This window comes from Oryctolagus cuniculus, chromosome 4 (assembly GCF_051225735.1).
Source record: "Oryctolagus cuniculus isolate XC-2025 breed Fujian yellow rabbit chromosome 4, ASM5122573v1, whole genome shotgun sequence".
Classification (NCBI taxonomy): domain Eukaryota; kingdom Metazoa; phylum Chordata; class Mammalia; order Lagomorpha; family Leporidae; genus Oryctolagus; species Oryctolagus cuniculus.
In genome coordinates this window covers 34819210-34845669 of record NC_142870.1, presented here as the reverse complement: position 1 = coordinate 34845669, position 26460 = coordinate 34819210, and the positions used below count along the sequence as shown (strand labels likewise).

Genomic DNA, 26460 nt, shown 5'->3' with positions numbered 1-26460 from the left:
GAATCTCGAGATACCATAGAAACCAACCACAGGTGCTGACTCTGCAGTAGCTGTGCTATGTGAATGGTTTAAAATAACCTGGATTACAGCAGAGCTCAGATAAGAATCCTGACCTCCTATATTCTAGTTTACCTCTCATCTCCACATCACAAGAATAACATCAAAATCAATCAGAAGTAGAACTCAAAAGAAACCCCTAGGTGACTAAAAATCATTGAAGGACACTAACCACAAATTGTCTTATGAATGCTTTTTATTAGTATATTTAATTAAACAAGTGTTTCCTTTATGTTTTATTTAGATACAAGCTGAACCTGTGTGATAGGATATGATTTGGTGACATCTCCAGTAAATCTCAGACTCCTCCTAGTGTTTGAGCTCAGGGAAGATGTTGCCCAAGTCCACATTTCAGCCTAACTGAGTGTCTTAATGCATCATGCTGATGGAAGAATCACACCTACTATGGCTCCTGTGTTGGGCAATACACACGTGCCAATGACAGGTGGCACCCAGACAGACTCTTTTGCTCTGTAAACTGGCACCTAGTCTTGGCTCTGCCCACACACAAGATAAGAGCTGCCAGTCAATGGACAGCAGAGCATCTCCAACTCCAAGGCATTTCGTATTCCAAGTGTGTTCCAGCTTGTTAGCTGACCATTGGCCAGAGCCCAAATTGGATGCCAGTTCCAGCATTGTTCCCAAGCTGAGAGTCTCAACAGATGGGCAAATGTGGTCTTAGGACCAGGCAACATGCACTCCTCACCCTGGGTGGCAATTAGTTTTATGTTGACAGCAACTATTAGCACCTATTTGATGAAAACACAGAAAAAGTACCATCTTGGCAACCCTCTGAAAGTTGCCAATTAATACTGTTGGTAAATAAAAGCTTTATCTTCAGATTCTAAGAAGGCAACATCTAGGTAATCCAATTTTAAATTTTCTAAATATGAAGACATTTCATGAGTATTTTGTGAAATGGATCTAAAAATTACCTTTAATTTACAATGATGTATAGCATTTCTATATAGTTTCTCATGGTATGCTTTTCCTAGCCAATTATATAAATTTTAATCTACAATATACAGTTTGTGACTCCAGACCATCAAAAGGTAATAATCATATCATTGTGGATTCCATTAGCTTAAAATATAAGGTTCATATTAGATGGATTCTAACTCAAGTACTGGCCCTAAGATTTACTAATATATAACTTTGGAAGCTTAATGTCTATAAGCTTCAATTTGCATATCCCTTAGCTTGAAGTAAAATGATGCTGTAACTCTACTCTTTGAAATAATGGAAGTATGCAAAATGCATTTACTAGAGTGCATGACACATGGTAAGTTTTCCAAAAAGACTTGCTTTTATTGTTATGCAATATTCTTATAAAAACCAGTGGTATCCTCGTTGTCTGCAAACAGTATAGAAGTGTGAAAGTTTTAACCCAGAAGTCTGACTGCAGTGTGGCTAGGACAGAATATCTGGAGTTTGAACAACCTCCTACAGTTTGAGATGTGGGTGGCAATTCTCATACTTGGCAAACTGGTTGGCATAATTTATAAATAAATCTACAGACAATTTAAAAGCAAAACTGATGTTTTCAAAATAAAATATATTGCATATTTTTGTAGAAATCATTTAGCCGAAGCAGGCAGAATGTATAAGTATTACGTCAAATTTATAAACTTCCAATTTCTCTCACTATCAATTTTTCCTCATAGTTATCTGTAAAACTAATAATTGTCACCAATCAGTCTGATTTATAAAACTGGAGCCCTTTGCAGGTGCTTCCATTCTACAATGTTTATAGTGAGTGAAAATAGTTATATCACTTTAATAATCCTTTGAGTTAGAAAGTATGTCATAATTATTCACACTGTAGAAAATCAGTCAAAGCATAGGATAATCGTTAGTTCTTCTACATTATGGGTCCATACCATCAGGATGTAAGACACAAAGGGTTTAAATAGCTTCCTCAAGGTCATACTCTTAGTTGGTTGTAGAAATATCTGCCAAACATAATCTTCAGAAGGTGGGAATGTAACCAACCAGATAAATGATCAAACAGTGGCAGAACAAGGCCTAAAGTCCAACATCCCAGAAAATGGCCTACATATTCTTTATGCTATTGTCATGTGTATGAAAAGATGTCACAGTAATTGCCCACATGGTTTCTAATTTATTCGGACAGAAATGGATACGACATCTGTGTTGCACCAAAAAAAAATCATTTATGCTTCTCTTTATATTTCTAAGTTATAGGTACAAGTCCATTTTTTAGATGTCACTTACAAGGTTTCATGTATATTCCTTTTCGCCGATCCTTAGTTTTCTCCTCATTTTTCTAAACCCGCTTTAATTGTCCAATCTTTACCAGCTAGCGCAATCAGTGTGGCTATTTCTCAGGAGCCCAATCACCACATGCCCTTGAAGCATACACTCCACATGAAGAGGGGATCTCCCCGGCAGGGCAGCAGAGCACCTGTTCAGTAACCCCAAACAATGGAGCTTCCAAACAATTAATGTAAGAACACTTTCTAGGGCTACGTTGAAAGAGCCCCTCTGTGTTAAAATGCCACAAAAGGAGAAATGACAAGAAGTGTCTATTCAGTTTCTTTCTTAAAGAATCATGAATTCCTGTGAATCTCACATTTCACAGAACTAAAAAACTCTTACAAAGTCTCTCTTAAAATAGACCTGTGCTTTTTCAAAAAGGAATTTGTCAGGAGGTTCAAGAAAATTGATAGAATTTTGCACTCTAGATCTTGAAACTCTATTCTCTCATTGCTTTTCTATTTTTATGAAATATTCATGAATTATATGCTCTCTGTGCAGGCCATCAACTGCATTTAGGATCTGCCAGCATACATAAGAATGTAAATGGCATATTTTATTTCCTTTTTTCTCTGACAAGCTATTGTGAATATTCCTTTTTCTACTATAGATCCTTATTGAGGAAGTTAGTGTCACTTTAGAGTTATCTTAGAGAGTAAATAAAAATGGAGCTAACTAATGTTGGAAATGACATGACTGATGAAGGATGTTTACAGTTTTAAAGACTGCTGATAATTAACTAAAATACAAACTGCTGGCATGCCCAGATAACAAACTACAATTGGATTAATCCTACTACTTCTTTCCCAAATTCTGAGAGGAAATTTTTTGAATTCTTCTCACTAACATTAGATTGAACAACATAATATAGTGTTGGTATATTTAAATTTTATTTTTATTTCCTTGGTTTTAAAGTTACTCTATTTATATTAATAAATGATATTTTCGGGGCCAGCACTGTGGTGCAGCGGGTTAATGCCCTGGCCTAAAGCACCAGCATCCCATAAGGGCGCCGGTTCTAGTCCCGGCTGCTCCTCTTCCAATCCAGCTCTCTGCTATGGCCTGGGAAAGTAGTAGAAGATGGCCCAAGACCTTGGGCCCCTGCACCCACGAGGGAGACCCGGAAGAAGCTCCTGACTCCTGGCTTCGGATCAGCGCAGCTCTGGCCATTGCAGCCATCTGGGGAGTGAACCATCGGATGGAAGATCTCCTCTCTCTCTCTCTCTCTCTCTCTCTCTCTCTGCCTCTCCTCTCTCTGTGTAACTCTGACTTTCAAATAAATAAATAAATCTTTTAAAAAAATCAAACAAAAAAAGTAAAAAAAATAAACGATATTTTCCATCACTTCGGCATGTACTTTTGGTATAATAAAAATATACAATATCACTATTATGATGGAATATCATCTCACTTATGATAAATGCTACCAACTTTTATCAGAGAAAATACTGAAAAGATCTGTTGAAGTCATTTGATAATCAAAGAATACCAGTAAGAAAATCTTCTAAGTTTACCTGAGAGAAAAAGATGTAGAAACTAAAGAAGAAGTTAGGGCTACTTAGGTTTATTTTCTTCAACTTTTTTCTATCTGAAAATACTTTCTTACATGGCCCAAGATTGTTAACATAAAAATAAGCACAACAATGTATTTACCTTGCTTAAAATGGCTAATTTTACAATTTAGTCACAAGAATTATATACTAAGCACTAAATAGGTATATGTAAATCTGAAAATGTATCATCCAGAATCTAAATTATGCTTTTAAAATTATATTTTATAAAACATAGTCACTATAAACTATAAAACTGCTTATTCCCCCATCTTTGCTTTATATTCTATCGATGTATAAAATCTAACAGTGTATAAAAACAGATGACTGTTTTTATTTGAACATATATGTATGTAGGCCCTGCAGAATAAAGTATTGACAGTTAACTCAGAACCAAAAAAAAATTATTTTCCCTGAAATATTTCACTGTGAAAAAATAGTAGTATCTTCAGAAATTTTTGCAAGAAATTCACATTTTGAGAGTAGCATGCATAATGTAAAGGCTCCTACCTAAGCTTGTCACTTTGTCACATGGAAAATATGCACAGAAATAACTTCTCTGGTAGGGCATAAGGATCATCATTAGATTTGCTACGCATCTTACCTTACCAGAACAGTCAACTAGTCAGAAAATGTTGTGAAGGCATATCATCAAGTGTATGCTATAATTTCATTAATGGTAGGTACTGAGAACAGTCAAGAGTTTAATGTTAAATAAAGTCAGACTCCTCTCCTCTATATAAGCAGCCCCAAAACTATTTTCCTGACAAGGGAGAAAAGTGCTCCCTGAGTTTATCCCTGGTTAATGAAAGTTTGGCACAGCTATCTTTTTCTATGTTGAGGGTTTAAACAGCTATCACAGCATTTCACAGATTTAAACTTGAATTGAAAGGCTCTTCTTTTCTCCAAAAGAAAAATAGTCACATATTACTTACATAGTAATTACAGGCTATGCAGCTGCCCTACAAAGCTTTACTATAAATGTGTTAAACATGAACCACTACACAAACCTTATTCAAGTTTAATTAAACGTTAAGCCAAAGAAATGTCATCCTCCACACCAATTGCATACAAGAACAATGGCCAGCTCCCTTGTCTGAGACCTAAATAATGTAATAGAATCAATGGTGTTGATTTAGCCTATGATTGGCTAAAATCAGTAGTGCTATTCCTCACCAAGTAAAGAGGGCTCTTTTTCCCTCATTTTGCATAAATAAAGCTGATGCAAATACATACAAACCTGAGGATGAATAAGCTTCTTTGAAATATCATTTAAAGGTTGGGAATTCAAGACAAAGCCCATGGCTTCTATCATGATCAAAATACTGACCTCAATTCCTATCTCGCATTGATCTTTAAGCCTTTTTAACAAAACAATTTAAAGCTTACAGGGCACTTCCATTTGCTTAATGCTTTACAAATATCTAGCTGCTCCCACAAAGTACTGTGATAGTTTCATGCTCATAATAAAGAGGACACAGTTCTGAAAATATTTTAAAGAGATCGGTGGAGGTAAGGTTTCCCAAAACTTCAACCTTGTTTTTAGAGGCCTTAATATCATATATTCTAAAAGGTAGTAATAATGTATGGGTAATTTGGACTTTGAAACAGAAGCATGTGGCAATATTTGGACAATAGATAGAAGTTAAAGTGTTAGGTTTATGACCTAACATCTATAGCAAACTGGGAAAGACAAACTAGGCTTAAGTTTTTTTTTTTTTAACTTCATCTTAATTAAAAAATAAATAAATACATTATAATGTAGTCTACTCTTACATTTATGGAATTTCTTTCAAACTGTTCTATTTAATGGGTCACCCATGCTATGTGAATATTATAAATCCCATGATATAATGTGATGAGAACACTTCAGCTCTGTAGTATTTTTTTTAAAAGTCCATAAACCCAGGGTAACCTTGAGAAACACCAGAGAAATCCAAGTTTGGCAGGCATTCTAAACCATGCATAGCCAGTACTTCTCTTCAAGACTGTCAAGGTCATGAAATCTAGAAAATACTAAAAACCTGTGACAGACCAGAGGCGTGTGGGGAAATGTGCCAGCTAAATGCAATAACCTACAACACCCAACTAAATAAATGCCATGGACCAGACTCTGTAGCAGAAACAGAAGAATAATGAAAAATGGATAAAATCCAAACAATATATTTACTATGTATCAAGATTTGTTCACTAGTTGTGACAAACTTGTCATGATGTTAACAATAAGGAAATCTGCACAAACTTTGTAACTTTCCTATACATCCAAAATTATTCCAATATTAAAGGTTATTTTTTAAGAGGACAAGGCTAAGTAACTGAAAAGCAACTGCTCTCTATAGGAGGGTACATATTACCACATGATTGAGCTCTTAATCTTATTTCAACTTTTACAAATGATCAATGATGTGCTCTTAGAATTTGAAGAAACTTATTATAGGACATAGAGGATAGACACCGACAACTCCATTCTTGCATTCTCCCTGGTTTTCTTTTTAATTAAATGTTTGTTTATTTGTTTTCCTCTTATCTGACAGGAAGAGAGACAGAGGGAAACAGACATAGAGTGCCAGAGAGAGATCTTTCACTGGTGAGTTCACACCCCAAAGGCATAGAATAGCCACAGCTGGGCCAGGTGAAGTCAGGAGCCTAACTCTAAATCCCACATGAGCGGCAGGGACCCCGTACTGTACTTGAGTCATCACCCAGGCGTGCACTGGCAGGAAGCAAGGGAAAGCGGGAACCCCGACAGGAACTAGGCACTCCCACATGGATTATGGACACTCCGATCACTGACATCACCACTGCACCAACGCAGACTCCTTGTCTTGCTTTTCAACTTGATTCTCTGGTGAGAAGCATGAGGACTTGGGAATCACACACTTGTTCTAATAATGACATCCCTTTAAAGTCAGACACAGGGATAACTCTCCCTACCATTTAGACTGAAAAACTAAGTCAATCAAAATTCCGCTTCTTTCAGTGCTATGTGGATTACGAAGGACTTTGAAGCCAGCGCTGTTGATACATGACTTTGGAAGGAAAGTACAGTATCATAAACCTAAGGCTATATCAAATTGAGATTTTTGGACTGAATATATAAATTCAGACAGAAGTGAAAGTGGTGCCAGGGAAAAGGCATAAAAGCCTAGTGACTTCTACCAATGAGTGTCTAATTTCAACCAGCTGGATTAAACCTATTTTTTTAGGAAGAGAAATTTTAAAAATGCATGATTTGCCATTTCATGCAGACAACAATTATAGGAGGTGTGATAGTTATAGATCCAACAGGTAGGATCAGGAGGGAGGCAAAACCAATTTTACAGATAGGTTGTTTGCAGTGCAGAAAGTAATACTTAAATGGCTTATTTGATCCTAAGGAGTAAAGTCATACATTGGAAAATATAGACAATAAAAATGTGAAGATTATGTTTACAAAGATGATAAGCACTTTTGGAGCCTGTATAGAGCTGAAATATTGGATTTTAGAGTCTGGTGATAAGAATAGGAAATAGATGCAGAAGGTCTCCATGAAGACATGGCAAGAGAGAAATTGAGAGCAGCATCACAGGGAAAAAAATCCCCTCTAAGGACAGTGATGTCAACCACTTGCTACTTTCTCATGTTTGTGCTGAATGATCTTTCCTTTATTCCATTCCTTAAAGTCACCTACACTCAGCAACCTTATGGTTGAGATGCTTCAGGTGCTAAAGGAAGGTAAACGGTGTGCAGTGTGCAATGAAGCATCATAGAAACAGAGAAGTCTTTGAAAGAGGCACCTGGGATGGATGGCCAAGCAGCCAGCAAGCAAAAAATGCACATCTAAATGGGACAATGGGAAAGAAAGCAGCTCAGGAACCCTTGGTATCCGATGGTAATAACAGGAGTGAGAGCTCAGGTGCTAAGGTGGCTACTAATGGAAAGGTTACATCAAACACTTGCAAGACAGTAAAATGAATTATGTGGAACATGTGGCTGTATTTTTCATCTCAAAACATTCAGCAGTGATCTAATAATTTTCCATGTACACGGTGCTCTTACCTTCCTCTTGGCAAGTCTGCATCATCCTTTTTCCACCTCACAGTTGGTTGAGGATCTCCTTGGACCTGACAGCGAAATTCTACAGCTTCTTCCTCCAGCACCACCTGATTAATTGGCCTCCTGAGGAACGTGGGTCGTTCTTGGAAAAAAATAGTTAAATGAGATGAAATGTTATGCATGTTTTAAGTAAATTATGACAAAAGCAAAGGAAACATTTTTCCTTTTTTGGTACATAGATACCTAATTCTGATTCTTAGCTTTTTTTTCTCAAAAAAGCTTTTGTAATCCAATATCATTGAATAAAACAAAATATTTTGGAATACAATATTTTGTACATAACACCATGCATGAAAACTTGTAGAAAAATATTAAATTAATTTCTTAGCCAAATCAAGTGAGTTGTACCATTAAAGATTCAGAACACTGGATTCTACAGACATAAGGAGAGATAATGAAGGTCTTCAAAGGTACGTGGAAATGTGTACTCTTAAAAATGTACACAATTTCTAAAAAATCTTGCACCCAAATAAACTTATCTTTTAATCCACTTTACCTTGAAAGTGTTATTAGCAAATGTCTTCAAATCATAGACAAGCTGAGTATGGCTAATTAGAGTAGAAAAAGAACTAAATCAATGTAAAGAAAGATGAGATCCATAGGGAGTTAACACAACTTATGTGGCCATTTGGCATAATTAGCCATTTAAGGCTGTAGTTCCAAACCTTCATATTTACACTTTTGAATACAGTGGCAAAAAGAAGTTGAACATATTTTGAAGGAAAACTTCAAAGAAAATAAATCACTTCAAATAACATATGTTGAGAATTTGGAATGGTAGTATAAGATTTTGTTGACTAAATCAAGATCCATATTTATAAAGCAAATGTATAAGTTGCAAAAGAAATATTTTATTGCAATAAAGCCAACCATCTCTGCCATTCAGAATGACAACTGTATCTCTTCATAGAGAATCTGACAGTAGAATCAAAATTCTTTTTCAAAATATAGATCTGCTTCTGTTTGTATATCCATTTTTTAAAATATTTTGTTTATTTATTTGAGAGGTAGAGTTATAGTCAGAGACAGGGAGAGACAGAGAGAAAGGTTTTCCATCTGTTGGTTCACTCTCCAAATGGAATCAGTGGCCTCAGCTGGGCCAGTCTGAAGCCAGGAGCTTCTTCTAGGTCCCCCTTGTGGGTTTAGGGGCACAAGGACTTGCGCCATCCTCCACTGGCCCCCCAGGCGACAGCAGAGAGCTGGATTGGAAGAGGAGCCGCCGGGGCATGAACCGGAGCCCATATGGGATGCTGGTGCTGCAGGCGGAGGGAGGCTTCATCCATTGTGCCACAGCACTGGTCCCTGTGTATCCATCCATTTTAAGACTCCACACAAGGCTATTCATTTAAATGCTGTATGAACCCAATGCATATCCGATTAATTTAAATGCTGTATTAAACCAATGCTAAAGAGGGCTACGTCATGACTGGGCTCAGTTGAGATGAAGAAATGATTTGTGAAGAGAAGATCCTTCCTGTCCTGTCTGATTTTAGTAGGATATTGTACTATGACTTGGCTCCGGGATGACTAAGCTAGAGAAGTCTTTCCCTCCTCCGCTCACTCATTCAGCAGTGTGAATACAGCTTCTCTTACAAGCTCCAAGGTGGGTGGATGGTGCATCATTGGCAGCTTGGTTTCCCTGGGGAAAGGATAGAGAATGAAGCAAGCCAGGGAGTTAGTCTCAACACCCTAAAGGTGTCATACTCCAGATCTACGAATATGAGCTCTGCCCTGAGGTGGACAGAGAGGAGCTGTTAAAGGACTGTAAGCAAGACAACAACATTTTTAACAAGCTTATGACAAAGAGCATGTGGGCAGACCCATGAATGATGAAATTGAAGAGAAACACAAAGCAGACACTTAAGTCAAATGGATATTCTAAGAAATCATTTTGGCTGAAAACGGCTGTAGTGGTTCTGGTCAATTGGAAAAGACTGCGGATTTAAAAGAGTAAAACTAACTCATCAGTCAAAAGTAGAGGATGAGAAAGAAAAGTCTGGGAACATTTTGAACTCTGACAAATAGGAACAATTTGGCAGGCAAAACAAGGATATGAAGTGTGTGTGTATAAATGAAATGGTAGCTGTCACAGAAGTATGCTTAAGTCATCGTTAGTTGTGCTCGTTTCTTGAAGACAGGTTGATTTCGAAATAATGTGAAATGGGAGGGTATTATGTACAGGAATAGAAAGAAAATTAAATACTAACACCTTAAGATGTAGCTCCTGGATTAAAAAAACTAAGTAAAACAAGAATCAAAATAATCTTCTTAAACATGATGAAGATATTTTTCAGAGATCAAAGGAAAAAGGTACTTTATAAAGTAAGATATAAGTCATGCCTGATGGAACAAGGACACAAGCCTCAGCCATTCTTGCTCATGCCCAAAGATAGATAAAAATTGGAATGTATTCCTTGCCCTTGAATCTCAACTGGGTCTCACACCCTATGGCCTTCATACCCCACCCTGCATTCTTCTCCAGGTTCCCAAGGCCCCGCCCAGTTCCAGGAATTCCTCTCCATCTGCTGCCCCCTACCCCCAGCCCCATCCCTAGCCCTCCTTAAAAAGGCCAGGCCCAGAGAGTCAGGGCCTTCTTCCACGTGCTCTAGCAATGTGCATGCGGGCATGCGGGCAGTTGGTCTCCCACCTCTATGAATTTATTTTCTCTGAATAAATTCGGTCTGGCTGTAAATTTGTACACTGCCTCCTCTCTATTCTGTGCCTCTTTTCCTAACATTTTGGTGCCCGTATGAGGCAGCACCAATCTGCAACTCTTTTCCTAACAATCCCCATAAAAATAAGGAACAAGATGGACAAACTGATATTAGTAACAAGTAAGAAAATGAAAGTTGGAATACTTAAAAACCAAAATAACACTTCCTTGCAGACATCTGATAATAAAATACACAAAAACAGAGAACAATAACTTTAATAACCTATAATTGCATACAAAATAAGAAATGCATAGAATCATTGTGGCAATGCTGGAATATTAGAAAATGGAGGATTTTAGGAAAATGGTGGCAAATTCACACATTGAAAAACTGTTAAGTCATTTGAACACTAATGCTACCTATCTCGCATAGAGCACTTTCATGACAGTGAGTGGAATTAAAATAAATCGTAAAACAATATGTGAGATTCAACTCCTTGAAAAACATATTTCAGGCAATTTTTTTAATGATTTCTTTAACATTTACCAGTGACAAAATTGCAACAGGTAATTAATCTGAAGGGCCAACTCCAAATTAGACAGGTCACCAAACCAAGCTGTCCCTTTCTCCAGGCGACACCAGCAGACTCCTTAAGGGTTTTTGGTTATCATCCATGTTCTAAGGCCTAATGTTTTATAGGAAGACACGTGGAAACACCTAATTTATAATTTCAAGAAGTAAGATATGGCTCCCTGCTGGTGTTCTGATGAACTCAGCAGGGGTGGGGAACTTCACAATGAATCTGCTCTCTTCCTTTCTGCCCTCAAGCAGAGTACAGTTGCTTAGCAACAGGATAACCACAGGAGAGTATGGCACATAATTTTTGGAAGCCTGATATTGGCTCATGGTAGAAAATATGGTTGATTAAAAAAAAAAAAACTGCTGCCAAGAATAACCAAGATGAAAGTCATTTGCATTCTCATGATATCTCAAGATGGTTTTGATAGCGAGGCATCTTGGATTGTGCCATCCAACAAAGTAACAAGGGAATTTACAGATCTATTGGAGTTTGGTCACAAATTTTTAAATATCACTTTAATAATTTCTGAAAAACCCTTTCCAGTGTTTACCTCTAAACTGTATAACTCATGATCCCAATTGTCTGCTGTTAATTATGCTAAACTCGCCTCCTGGTTTGCAATTTTCATAACCGCCTCCAGAAAACAATATGGTAAGAACTATAGGCTAGCCTAATGTTTATTTAAATGAAAGGAAATTGTTGTAAGAATTATTTTCCACATACTTTAGCCTTTATCTCTGGAAACTCTGAGACTCAAAAGCATGACTACTAAAGACTAGAGAATTCATGCAGGCCAAAAATGTATCTTAAATGCTTTGCATTTACAGAAGCGACTGTTCTCACAAACCACACAAAGCCAAGGCCATTTGAGACACAAATCACAAAAAATTATAAGTAAGTGCTCTGCAACTCCACTTTTATCTCAGTACCATGATCAAGAAATGTACAGTTAGAAGCGTTAGAAAGTAAGTTAACAATATATATTATATAGTATATAATATATTATTTAATATAATATATAAATAATACATATTAAACCTCAGAACGTTTGCATTCGTGAAGTTTTGTACAATTAAATTTGTATGAAAATGTTGAGCAACAAGCACACTTAGTTTTAAGGCATGTCAAAATCAGATCACTGTTTTTTGCCATGTTACCTCCTCTTGTCTGACTACATACTGACAAACAGGAGGAGAAATCTCAAAGGCTGTTTCCTGACTACTTATCAATTAGATTGGAGTCCCTCTGAACAGGCTGATCCCTAATTATATAACTGTGGAGTGATCAGAGTCAATGTCTTTGCCAATGCAATTAGGAATTTTTTTTTTTTCTGTGAGATTAACTGGATTTGAATCACCTGCACAACTTACTTACAAGTTTAACCTCTCTTGAGACAGTAGTGTTGTTTGCCAGCGTGTTACTCTGAAAAGTACAGTTCTCCAGTAGTTCTGTCAATTTATTGCCAAACTGGCATTCCAAAAAAATCAACTTTATATGTGACTATCATAAAATCAAACGCCAAGTCCCATGGTTGCTACGTCAACAATATTCAGAAGGCAAAATATTCAATTTATCACAAAATGCCATAAATCTGAAATGAGGCTCTATAATATCTCTTCTGTTTCTTACTTATATGCCACAATGAAGAAAAATAAGTGTCCAGTGAAAAAAATTCTTTCAACTGTATTGGACATAGAAAATTGTTATAATTGTCAATGGCCATGCCAATGCCACCTACTTATAGGATAACTTAAAAAATTTATAATTAAACTTAACTTGATTTTATAAAAGTAATGTTGTGGTATTAATTACACAAATGGAATCCTTAAAGACCAAACCTATGCAATAATAGGATACAAAAGCTCACCACTATGTGTAAACACTGTCTCCATGTCAGCTGTTTGAGAAGACCCTGCAATCTGTAGTGTCTATTAAATTAGGAAGTGAGATGGTGACACCTAGTAGGTCTGCTTTTATTTAACTACACATGCATGAAGGGAGGATTGGGTGGATAACATTTGAATATGAATTACTGTAACCTTCCCCAACAAGCTGGATGCTAAAAGTAAGGCCATCTGAATGGATTAAATAAAGCCAATTAGATTAATTCATTTTTGCCAAGAAATTTACTTGTTTGAAAAGAGTCATCTTATGTAGCCAAACAAACATAAATATTCTCACAGGAAAAAGAAGGCCTCTCTCACCATACGAGTGAACTTCAACAAGTTTGCGAAGAATAAAGTTATAAGTTAATTTTGGTGAAAAGAATGAAATGCATGTATAATTTTATCTTAATATTTCTTTTCCATGAGCTTTATGAAGACAGTTCATAGATTTTAGAGACAAAACTTCCTGTGAAATCTGGTAACATGATACTTGAGGCCATCTGAGAACTGAAGTCCTTGTCCATACACTTTACCACAATATTTAAACACTTAAATAGGGTTTGTCACATAATTATTGTACTAGACATACTCTCAAGAATGCACTACAGAGGCTGGTGCTGTGGCATGGGGGATAAAGCCACCACCTGCAGAGCCAGCATCCCATTTAGGCGCCTGTTTGAGTTCCAGCTGCTCTACTTCTGATCCAAATCTCTGCTATGGCCTGGAAAGCAGTGGAAGATGGCCCAAGTCCTTGGGCCCCTGCACCCACGTGGGAGACTCAGAAGAAGCTCCTGGCTCCTGGCTCTGGATCGGCGCGGCTCCAGCCATTTCGGCCAATTGGGGAGTGAACCATCGGATGAAAGACCTCTCTCTCTCTCTCTCTCTCTGGCTCTTCTCTGTGTAACTCTGACTCTCAAATAAATAATAATAAATAAATCTTAAAAAAAATTTATTTATTTATTTGAAAGGCAGAGGCAGAAAGAGAGAAGTCTCCCATCCGATGGTTCACTCTCCAAATGGCCCCAATGGCCAGAGCTGGGCCAATCCGAAGTCAGGATCCCAAAGCTTCTTCTGAGTCTCCCATGCGGGTGCAGGGGCCCAAAGCCTTGGGCCATCTTCTACTGCTTTCCCAGGCCATAGCAGAGAGCTAGATCAGAAGTGGAGCAGCCAGGTCTCGAACCGGTGCCCATATGGGATGCCAGTGCTTCAGGCCAGGGCATTAACTCGCTGCACCGCTGGCCCCATAAATAAATAAACCTTAAAAAAATAGCTTTACATTACTCCTAGCCATCATCTGCATTTTAATAACAATTTATGTTTGAGTTCTTTAAAAACATTTTTATTTATTTATATAACTTTACTTGATAGGCAGTGAGATACAGAGAAACAGAGAGCAGCATCTTCTATGCATGATTCCTTCCCCAAATGCCCACAACAGCCAGGAGAGGCCAGCTCCAAACCAGGGGACTAGAACTCAATTTAGGTCTCCCTCCTGCTACACCCCAGGGTATACATTAGCAGGAATTTGAGATGGAAACCCCACATGGGGCCTGAACCCACATACTGATATGGGATGCAGGCAACCCAAGCAGCAGCATAACTGCCATACCAAAAATCCATCTCTTCTTTGACTTCATAGATGAAAGCCACAGGTTACCAATAAAATCTAGATGGTTCTTAAAATTAGGTGGTTCTGAGGGGTAGGCATTTGGTCAAGCAGTAAGATGCCAGGTTATAATGGCCACCTCTCATATCAGAGTAGAATTGATACCAGCCTCCAGATCCTGCTAAGGAAATCTTGGGAGGCACTGGTGATGGCTAAAGTAATTGAGTCACTGTCACCCATGTGGGAGACTTGAATTGAGTTTTAACACTAAGGGCAATGGCTGGCATATGGAAGTGACCCAGTGGTTGGGAGTTACCCAGTAGTTGGGAGTCCATTACATATGAATGGACAGCAATAGATCACATGCCATTATTTGAAAGTTTGCAATGTAAAACAATGAAATGCAGAAGAGAAAATAGAAGCAGGGAAGCATCATCAGAAAATGTTACTTAAAAAACAAAATAATAGAGTGCTATTAAAATTCTGTGATACCAAAGAGGTTTTTATATCCATAAAACAAGAACATATTGCTATAAACAAAGAAGAGTCACGGGGCCGTGTTTTTGTGCAGTGAGTTAAGCTGCTGCTTACAATGGCGGCATCCCATACATGTACCATTCAGTCCCAGCTGTTCCACTTTCAATCCGGCTCCCAGCTAATGTGCCTGGGAAAGCAGCAGAGGATGGCCCAAGTACCTGGACCCCTGCCACTGGTGTGGGAGACCCAGGTTCCTGGCTATGGACAGGTGCATATACAGCTATTGCAGCTATTTGGGGAGAGAACCAGCAGATGGAAGATCTCTTTATCCCTTTCCCTTTCTCCCTCTAATTATTTACTGATTTTGAAAGGCAGAATTATAGAGAGATGGAGAAACAGAGAGAGAGAGAGATCTTGCATCTGAGGGTTCATTCCTCAGATGGCTGTAATAGCTGGTGCTGGATCAGGCCAAAACCAGGAACTTCAATTATGGGTCTCCCACAAGGATGGCAGTGGGCACACGTAAGCCATCCCCCACTGCTTTCCGCAGGCCATTAGCAGGGAGTTGGATTAGAAGAGCAGCTCAGACACGAACTGATATTTGCATAGGATGATGGCCTTGCAAGAGGTGGATTAACTGGCTTTGCAGTCCAATACATCTTAAAAAGAAAAAAAAATAGACAAAATATAGAACTAGAAGATTTAACATTTAATTAATGGAAAAATGTTTAATGGAATCAGAATAGAGAAAATTTCATTAAATTGCTTTTGTCATGAGTTTTCAGATTAAAATTGTTTACCAATTATATAGCCAAGAAAGTAAAAAAGCCAATCCAAGCCACAATATTAAAATAGTCAGGAAAACAGGGTAAAGAGACAGTACTGAAAATCTGGAAAGAGAAACAAAGAAAACATTGGATATCAAGGCATGGCAATCATAATCACAGTATACTTAAGAGGAGCCTGGGGGAATTATTGACCATGGAGTGGTGACATAATAGTCTCAACAAAAACAATGTTTAGAGAACTCTATAACCAAAATAGAATTGTAAGCTAGAATTTTGTCTACATTCTGAATAGAATAAAAGCATTTTGATCTGGAATGTTCTCTAGGCTCTTGTTTTTGAAGCAGAAAGCAGAAAGGAAATGTCTGTGAATAGAGGGATGAACCAAGAAAGAAACAAATACTTATACAAGAAACAGAGAATACAGCATCAGAGAGAAGGAAGACATCACAGTCAAGTTTCTGGAGCAGACTGAAACAACTTGTAGCCCATCAGAGGTCTAAGGCCTCTAAGACAGAGTAAGGGAGGACTTCATAACTAAAACATGAAAGGCAGAATTCAGAAGATCATAAGATACCTGTAAGAGATTTTAACAATTCTTGGCAGGTGAAAGAAAACAACACACACAAGTAAATGTAAAAAAAAATAAAAATAAAAAGCTTACTATTCATGAAGACCACAATTAGTATCAGCAAAGAAATATAATCTAAGACTACAACATACAACACTCAGCTCTCAGTAAGTCACATGGTTATAACTCAAAATCTAGATATTGAAACAACTATTGTTCCTCTAGTTAGTATATTAGAAAGACAAACAAGAAACTGGATGTGAGAAGATGGGGAAGGAGATATCCATGGACCAAACCATTATCTTCCATAACAGTATGTCAAACAGTGTATAAAACTGCTATACTGATGAATGCAGAATGAACATAAAATATGGAAATAAATCCTACAAGTAAAAGAGAAAACAAAATTGAAGAAATGTTTAAAGATGAAGGATGTGTCCATGTGTGCATACTGGGAAGGTGTGAGAAAGATGTTTCTGTATTTCCTTGAAGTATTGTAAGATATATAATCTGCATTTGAAATGTTACACATTAAATATGTTTTCCGCTCTTGTTGACAAGCATTACAAAATCATTTGGAAACAATTCAGGTTATATTTTAAAGAGAAATTTGGATAGCAGACATTGCAAATCTACCCATAATTAAAAAAAAATGTGCACTTCAACTCTAGCTTCTCTACTCTCACGATATTCTAAACTTAACATATATAAAGTGCTTAGGGGTGTTCTTTTTGAAGTCACCCAGAGTGCCATAGATTTTAGTGTCATTTTAGACCAGGATACTAACTCCTAACTTTTAGATTTGATAATGCCCTCTTAATTAGCATGTTATTTCATGGTCAGGAAATACTGTAGAAGAAAAAAAGAGAATAAAAAATTCATGGACTATGGTGCCATAATTTTTCTAAAAAATTTTGTTACATGTATCATGTCTTTGTCAAAACGGCAATTAAAATCTAAGTTAAGAAATGTGATCCCTGTTGAACATGGGAGTGGGAATGGGAGAGGGAAGAGATGTATAATTTGGGACATGCTCAGGCTGACTTGCCCCAAGTGGTGGAGTTGGAAGCATACCAGGGGATTCCAATTCAATCCCATCGAGGTGGCATGTACCAATGCCCTCTCACTGTTCCAGGTGATCAGTTTCAGTTCACAGTTGGTCATGGTGAAGGGACTGGGAGTCAAAGGGAGCACATAGACAAGTCTAGTACCTGCTAACGCTAACTGATGGAGTAAATAAAGGGGAGAGTGATCCAACATGGGAAGTGAGATACTCAGCAGACTCATAGAATGGCAGATGTCCTAAATAGCACTCTGGCCTCAGAATCAGCCCTAAAGGCATTCGGAGCTGGCTGAAGAGCTCATGAGAGTATTTCAGGCATGGAAAGCCAAGACACTCTGGCAAAAGATCTCTGCGAGTGAGATCCCAGTGGAAAGAACAGGTCATCAAAGAAGGAGGTACCTTTCTCTGAAGGGAGGAGAGAACCTCCACTTTGACTATGACCTTGTCTAAACAAGATAAGAGTCGGAGAACTCAGAGGGCTTCCATAGCCTTGGAAACTCATGACTGGAGCATAGGGAGATTACTGATGCCATAGACAGGAGTGTCAATTGGTAAAGTCAACAACAGGAGTCACTGTGCACTTACTCCTCATGTAGGATCTCTATCCTTAATGTGCTGTACATTGAGATTTAATGCTATAACGAGTACTCAAACAATATAGTTCACTTTGTGTTTCTATGGGGGTGCAAACTGTTGAAATCCTTACTTAATGCATACTAAACTGATCCTCTGTAAAAAAAAAAAGAAAAAAAAAAAGAAAAAAAAAAGAAATTATCAATTCCCAACTTGACTCTCACTGGGATTAAACATGACAATAGGTCTGCTCTGATTTCATCATCATTTAAAAAAAATCATCTATTATTTTTCACTTTATGTTTCTGTGTGGGAGCAAACTGTTGAAATCCATACTTAATGTATACTAAGCTGATCTTCTGTATATTAAGATAATCGAAAATGAATCTTGATGTGAATGGAAGGGGAGAGGGAGTGGGAAAGGGGAGGGTTGTGGGTGGGAGGGACGGTATGGGGGGGAAGCCATTGTAATCCATAAGTCGTACTTTGGAAAATTATATGCATTAAATAAAAGTTTAAAAAAAAATTAAAAAAAAAATCTAAGTTAAATCTGCAAATGCAAAACTGTAAGCCCAAGTCAATTACGTAATGAATCACAATACTTGAAAAATGGAGAATGAATTTTTTTCAAGAAAGGATTTTAGAAGGTAAATGGTTATGGTATGGCTGGTAAAAATTAGAAACTGGAAAAAGCCCTTTATTTTGTCATTGCTTTTCCTGTTGTTTACAAGTAAACTGTAATTCATGAACAGTTAAATATAATCAGTTACTTTTCTTGTGTAACACATCTTAAGGTCAAGACTGATGTTGTAAAAGTCATTTAATAACCTTCCTTCTGATGGCCCAAGTGCTTAGGCCCCTGTACCCACATGGAAGACCTGGAAGATGTTCCTGGCTCCTGGCTGAGGTCTGGTCCAGCCCTGGCCACTGTGGCCATTTGCTGAGTGAACCAGTGGATGGAGATCTCTCTCTCCCTCCATCTCTCCCTTTTTATCTCTCTGTAACCTTTAACCCTGCTTTTCAAATAAATAAAATAAATCTTTAAAAAATAATCTTCCTTCTGGAGTGGCTGTTAATACACTGGCTTAGATACCTATATACAAATATTGAGCACCTATTCATGTCTCAGCTCTGCTCCTGATACCAGTGTCTTGCTAATCCAGACCCTGGGAGGCAGCAGTGATGGCTCAAATAGTTGAGTCCCTGCCACCCACATGGGAGGCCTGGATTAAGCTCCCTTCTCCCAGTTTTGGTTTTAACAAAGCTCTTGTTGTTGCAGGTATTTGGAGAGTGAACCAGCACATGGGATCGGTCTGTCTGTATGTCTCTCTCTCTTTCTCTCACAAATTAACTAAATAAATAAAATTTAAAGCCTTCTTATAGTAGCTACAGAGTGGTGATGGTAGGCAGATTTTTTTAAGTGGAAGTGCTGCTACCTGAAAACAATGGCAGGGTGAAGACTGTGAAATGTAATCGGGCTTATAAACATTAGTCATAAATATAAATACCTAACAATGATGAAATATCAGAAGTTTATTAGAAAACATGTATAGGAAACGAGAGCACCAACATGAAATAAAGGAGATCTCGCCATCAATATCATATGATATATTTCATGCTCTCCCAGAGCAGAGAGTCAGTGTACAGTAGGATATTTCTCATGCAGTACTTGTTTCAGCCTTTGTTTGGGCCTCTCTTCTATTTTCTGGTTTTCTCCAGGTTTTAGACATTGTTTGCTTATCGAAAATGGAATTTTAGCATCTTCCTCTACTGAATCTTGTACTTGGGACCCCTCAAGTCAGTTCTGACTAGTTTTTACCACCAGATAAAGGTTTCTAGATTTTCTAAATCAACTCTTCCGGAGGAACTACCTCCAGACAAATCCAATCTCTTGGGTTGATAGCTATTTCCAAAATAATTTATAAGTCCTCTCATACTGTTTGACAAGTTTAGGGATGTCCTGGAGTTCTCATCATGCCTTTAGGGAAAGTAGGGTAAATGTTTCATAACACAGTCACATTACCGGTAATTCTAATAGCATGGTTAACAACATTAAATCCTTTCAATTTCCTTCTGAAGGTGGTCTACACTGCTGTATTTCAGTTCTCATCCATTCCAAAGCAAGCAGTAGTTAAAGAAAACTACCAAGGAGTGTTTCTTTAAATAGAAGAGTTACGCTTGTGGGTTTTCAGTGGCAATGTTCGGTGACCACTAATTTCATATGTCACCAGGCAAAGCTGTACTTAATTCATTTCAGAGTGGAGCCCATTTTGAGACTCTTCTCGATGACAGCATGGAATTTAGGGGCAAACTGATACTTGTCTGAGCTCTGCAGGACAGACATTTGCATGCATACTTTGAACAGTTTTATTTTTACTAGTCAATTCCTCTAATGAATTATGGGATTTCTCCTGGCTTTGTCATTTGGGACTTCAAGCTGCTTAGTATCCACAGGGAGTATTAGGAGAGATTACTTGGTACTCAGAGTGATTGAAAAGAAAGGCCTGCGCTACTCTGGTACATATTCATAAAGCACAACCTTAACTCTTGAAATGGAATGGAAATCATAACACAGCTCTTTCGATCCGAGCCCTCATCTCACACCAGAAGTTTCTTTAGAGATCTGTAAAGGATTTGGGGGCTACACTTTGGTGTGCCCTGTAGTAATGACAGAAACAGGAAGGGATCCCATCATATCATGCACTGAACCAGAGGATTATTGAATGAGCAAAGATCTGTAATTTAAAAATCACAATAATCTCTTGTACCTTAAAAAAACACACAGTATTGGTAATAGCCAATTCTTCTGTGCCTGAGTGTGTCTGTGTGTATATAAGGCAAAGGAAGACACATACACTCAAGTATATATACATATAATAAGATAAACAGTCTTTGAATCTTTAAACCTACAAGGACCATAATCTGAAATTTGAAGAAGTGGAAAACAAGCATCTTTAATATTGAAAAACTTCCCCTATATCTTGCAAGTAGTAACAACTTCTACTTGTATCATAGTAAAACCAGTGATGCACTTCAGATGGATGCAATGTCTCAAATAGTTTGAAAAAAAAAATTTGCTTTACATTTCTAAGAAAGGCCAAATCCTATAAAAAAATCTGAGTAAAGAAAGTGAACTAATGTTTTAGCAAAATTTTTATCTTCACATCATATGTTTCATTAGAAAAACAAAAAAATAACCCACCACTTCTTAACTGTCATTGCTTATCACAAGTATTGAGTATGGTCCATATATTTTTTAGGAATATTTAAATATGTAAAAATATTTAAAAGCAAAGGAAAAGTAGATTTAATTAGAAATTTCTCATTTAAAGGAGAGTTTTTACCAAAGACAGTCAGCTCTGCTGGGTCACTGTCTCTTTCTCCCACCATATTGGTGCCCACACAGGTGTACATTCCTGCGTCACTTTTTCTGGTATTGGAGATCATCAGTTTTCCACCTCGAATCTGTTCAAATTAAATAAAACAAAAAAAGGGAAAGAACAGAAACAGAAATGGAAATCAAAGGTCACTAGTAAATAATTTTGAATATATACGCACACGATTTTCTTTCAGAAGAAAATAACTGAGTATCTAAGACATGAAAGTCTCTTTTGGCATCTTCAAAAACGTCTTAAATTCACCTTCAGCATCAGTCTACATGTTTCCCTCTTGGAGAGTGCTTCTTCTAATCAGCCTTCCTTACTTTTACCTGGTAATATCTGAATCTTATAATTGTGCCCACTAAGTCCTAGGAACCTGTCCACACCCTGAGACTGTACTGAAAGAGTTGCTATTGTCATTTGTCATCAGAAAAGAACATTATACAATTATACATTATACAATTATATCTATTTTGGATACAATAATAAAATCCTGCTGACTTACAGAGATCCAGCAAGGCATAGAGTTTACACGTACTCTGTAGGACAAACAGTGTTCTAGGCATCTGGGACTCGGGAATAACCCCAAAGCACACATCTCTGCCTTTGTGGACCTTATATTTCACTTGTTATTGTTAATTTGTCTCATCTTCATTGCATTTAAGTGACAATCTTTGGTGAAAAGAGCTGGTTGGATTAAAAAGAAATTAAATGATGAGTGTGAGCTGGAACAAATCATTGGAACTAACAGGGGATCCCTAGGTATTGCTTAAAAAGTAAGCATTTATTGACTGAGTGAATTGATGAAATAGTATTAAGCTATTTACTAAGCATCACACTATAGCAGAGTTAGGCTTTTAGTAAGCACAGCATCACTTATAGTTTCCTTTCTAGTTTTTTTTTTTTTCTGTCTTGGTTGAATTGGATTCAATAATCTTTATAATAACTGTTCTTAAAGAGATGTGAGATAATTCTGGTTGCTTCCACTATTCTTTTTATTTCATAGGAAAACAAAATACATGGAAGTTTGTTCTCAGAGATATTTCAAGTTCTAAAACTTGTCATGTTACATAAATGTATTTCTGCCTTTTTTTTTCACATGAGAGGAAAAGATCATTATTGGTGTCTCAATTATACATAGTAAGGCATAATGGGACGTAATGACAATGGCCATGAGGGCATTTTTCTTTCCCATGAAGCTGATCTTCACACTATGACTTGATCAGACCAATGAAACTAAGGCAATTATTTCATAAGAAAGATGCCTACACTCTGTGACTCAACATGCCTTGCTGCAGTTGGAAGCCTGAGACAGTGGGAACTAACCTTAGCTGGCCAGCGAGAAAATTAGAGGCCACGAGACAGAGGACTGGGATGCCCAAGAGTTACAGGTTAACTAGGACGTGCCTTCCCCAAACTCAGACACATTTCTGCACTCTGAGATCTTAATGTTAACAGCTGATGGGTTAAGGCTAGAGACTTGATCTCATTATAGCACCTCACACGGGTGTCTGGTGGGAGGTTTTTGAGTCACTGGGGACATGCCCACAGCAAATTGTTCTTCTTAGAGTTTTGATCATTACTGGAATTCAACTTCTGCCTAGCTGTGCTCTCTCTCTCCTCTCTGCTTCCTGGGTCACCACGTGGTTGTTCCTCTGTGCCCACGATGACCAGCCTCAATCAGACATTGGTCTATGGGGCTGCCTGATCCTGAACTTAAGCCTTCAAGTGTAAGCTGAAATAAGCTTTGTGTTTCCTTAGAAGATTCCTTTGCATATTTTAGTTAAAGTTATGAAAGCAGACTAATCACCCAGCTGAGACCTAACTGTCAGGCCTGTGGTCATCCAGGATCATGTAGCTTGTAATATACCTTTAAACAGGCCACAGAAGAAGAAGGTCTGGCACAGGTCAACCAAGACGGTTCAGAACAGAACCATCAGCTTTCCCTCATAATCATACACTAAATAAGATGGTTACCACATGCCTATGTATTTTGGGATAGTTTGTTACAAAGCAAAAGCTGAATACTGCAAATTTGAATTAGAAATCCTTGAACATTGGTTTTACTCCGTTATTAGGAATATATTTTCATGCCCAACCATAGAACATTGAAGACCAAATGCTCTTTCGTAATGTAGATCCCCACAGCGTGAGCCAAGCCAGAAACATAAGAATGTATGTTGTGATCTCTTAAACATTAAGTTTAAGAGTTAATAGTTTGCATTATTCTGTAATCACAATGTGCCCAAAAGAAAATCCTATTCATAATAAACATGTTTTTAAACAAAATAGCCACCCAGAGTACATGAATTTTTCATTAAAATGGTACACTGGTTCAGCCAAATGAGGTCTTTTTTAAATAAAATACATTTACCTTTTTTTCATCTACTCTTATTTATTGTATTTAATATAAAATTATACTACTAATAATGGAAGGCATTAGGTTGTATTTCATTGGACTGGATTCTCACAAACTTCACATACAAATGTTCAGTGGATCCTCTGAAAAAAATAAAATGCCATCTACCCACTCTACCTATTTAGCAGGTTCTGGGAGCTTCATTTTGAATTACAATAAACCTGATCATCCATTTCCTTTGAAAAATGAAGTATTTCTCTATATGAGCTAAACTGCAAAATCAGCCACTCATTCTATTTAATTTTATTTTACAGCTATTAAATTTACTTCTCAATTAATGCAGATATAAAACTTCACTGTCATAAGTATTATTTAGTTGGAAAATCTAAATTAAGTATTTGAGATGTTCATCTTAAATTACTTCCTCCTGTAGTCCTGAAATAGGGCAAAATGAGATGTTACAGTGAATATGGTTTATGACTAGCATTGATACTTTCACACCCAGGGACTGCATGATCAATAGAAACCTTTGCAGTTCTTAAAAAACAGCCATGACATCAACATTGTATAACCAAGATATATACACACACTTGTACTGGTGAACTGACTGATATATCATATAACCTGATGTATAACTTTTTGGATTCTGAAGCCTGATTCCAAAGTTTATGTTTTCAAAGCCTTTCCATTTAGTGTAAATGGTCATTAGCAATCAAATACAATTTTATTTATAAACCAAGGACGTCTTTCTAGACTTAAAATTCCTGCTCTAAGCTATCACTTTCATGTAACTCACACTTATTCTCTCTTCCTTGTCATCGATTCGAATTTTGTCCTTTTTCCAGTAGATGGTAGGTTCTGGGTGTCCCCGGGGAGGCTGGCACTCCAGGATTGCGGGCTCGCCAGCTGCCACCACAACATCTGTGGGGTTTTGCCGAAAGTCATCTCGTAACACTGAAAAGAAAAAGAAAACTCTATGTCAGTCACTTCGGCTAGATGTTGCGAAAGGTAATTTTGAGTCTATCTTTTAGTAAAAACTGCCTAGATGCTGACTGAGAACACAGTCTCGCTCTGCTTAAAATACCTGAGAGGCAACCTATGTGCCCATCAGTAGGGGAGTGGCTGACCATAAGATCACGTACCCTCACTCCAAAGTGCAGTGAAAACATAGAAGCCTAAGGAAAACAAGATGAGAAATATTTATAATGAAAAAAGCAAGCTATAAAACTATTAAAGTAATATTCTATTTTCCATAAAGAAAAAATATATATCAAGGCTCTTTAAAATGTTTATTGCCAATGGGATTAAAAGATAATTGTGATTTTGGTGCAAAACATTTTGAAATTCATGTATAAGTGTTTTATAATACGTACTTTTTATGAATTTTTTGATGATCTCTCATATGCATGGATTTCAAAATTTCTTAGCACCAAGATAAACATATTTTAATTCCAATTTCCATGAAATTTCAGAAGTACTCATACATATACACACACACACAACTACATAAAAAATAAGTATTAAGCATGTAGTAGGACCCGATACAGGTCACATGCACATGGTTTGAGTGTACATAAGCATGTCAGTCTGTGAGGGGGAGTGGAGTGAGTCCTCTTTGAGAAAGGCCTTTCTCAGGACATGAATATGGCAAGACCCACACAGTATTCATTATACTTCAGAATATAGACTTATTGTTCACACTCGCAGTGCACCAGCACCCACATCCACAGGGTAACATTCTCATTGTCTCGCCATCTCCACCTGCCAAGTGACATCTGGGCAGCACGACTTTCAGAGCAGAGCTATGCCTTATAGCAGTGTTGCCAGTCTGAATTTCCCCTGCTTTCATTAAGGAGAACAGCAGGTTGGACCTCCATCATAACCTCCAAAAATCTGGCAGGCCTGGCTCTCCAAATGTCACCTATCCATCAGCAAGTGCTTTTCTGCTGTTGGCAAGATGAAAAGCCTGGAGAAATGACTTGGCCTCATCTGACTGCAGAATGCTGGGTTCACTTGCTAAACAGGGCTATGCCTGTATGCTAAACATTCAAAAAAATATTGCAGATAAGCTAATATACACCTTGCATTAACTGCCTCCACTTTTCCTAACTGCCTTCACTTTTCTTACTCCAACAGTGACAAATGGTTCTACCGTACATAGGATGTAACTTGTGTTTAAACACACACACTTCAAAAATGTTGTGGGGGGCTGGCATTGTGGTGTAGCAGGTAAAGATGCCACTTGCAATGCTGGCATCCCATATAGACCCAGGTTCATGTCCTGGCTGCTCCACTTCTGATCCAGCTCCCTCCTGATGGCCTGGGAAAAGCAGTGGAAGATGGACTAAGTGCTTGGACTCCTGCTACCCTCATGGGAGACCTGGAAGAATCTCCTGGCTCCAGGCTTTGGCCTGGCCCGAGCGCTGCCTGTTGCGGCCATCTAGGAATTAAACCAGAGGATGGAAGATCTCTCTGTCTCTCCATCTCTCTCCCTCTCTCTGATTTCTTTCAAATAAATAAGTAAATCTTAAACAAATTTGTAGAAAA

General features: G+C 37.6%; 1 protein-coding gene across 22 annotated transcripts in view; it reads right to left on the bottom strand.

Moving 5' to 3' along the window:
* The window catches only part of ROBO2 (roundabout guidance receptor 2), a 1407887-nt gene that overhangs the window by 152110 nt on the left and 1229317 nt on the right, over positions 1-26460 (bottom strand). For all 22 annotated transcript variants that reach the window (XM_089330658.1, XM_089330657.1, XM_051859425.3 and 19 more), the window contains 3 exons: positions 24710-24867; positions 21519-21639; positions 7923-8061 (listed from right to left, as the gene is read on the bottom strand). In XM_089330658.1, coding sequence (XP_089186784.1) covers positions 7923-8061; positions 21519-21639; positions 24710-24867 — 418 coding nt within the window. The remainder of the gene's footprint in view (positions 1-7922; positions 8062-21518; positions 21640-24709; positions 24868-26460) is intronic.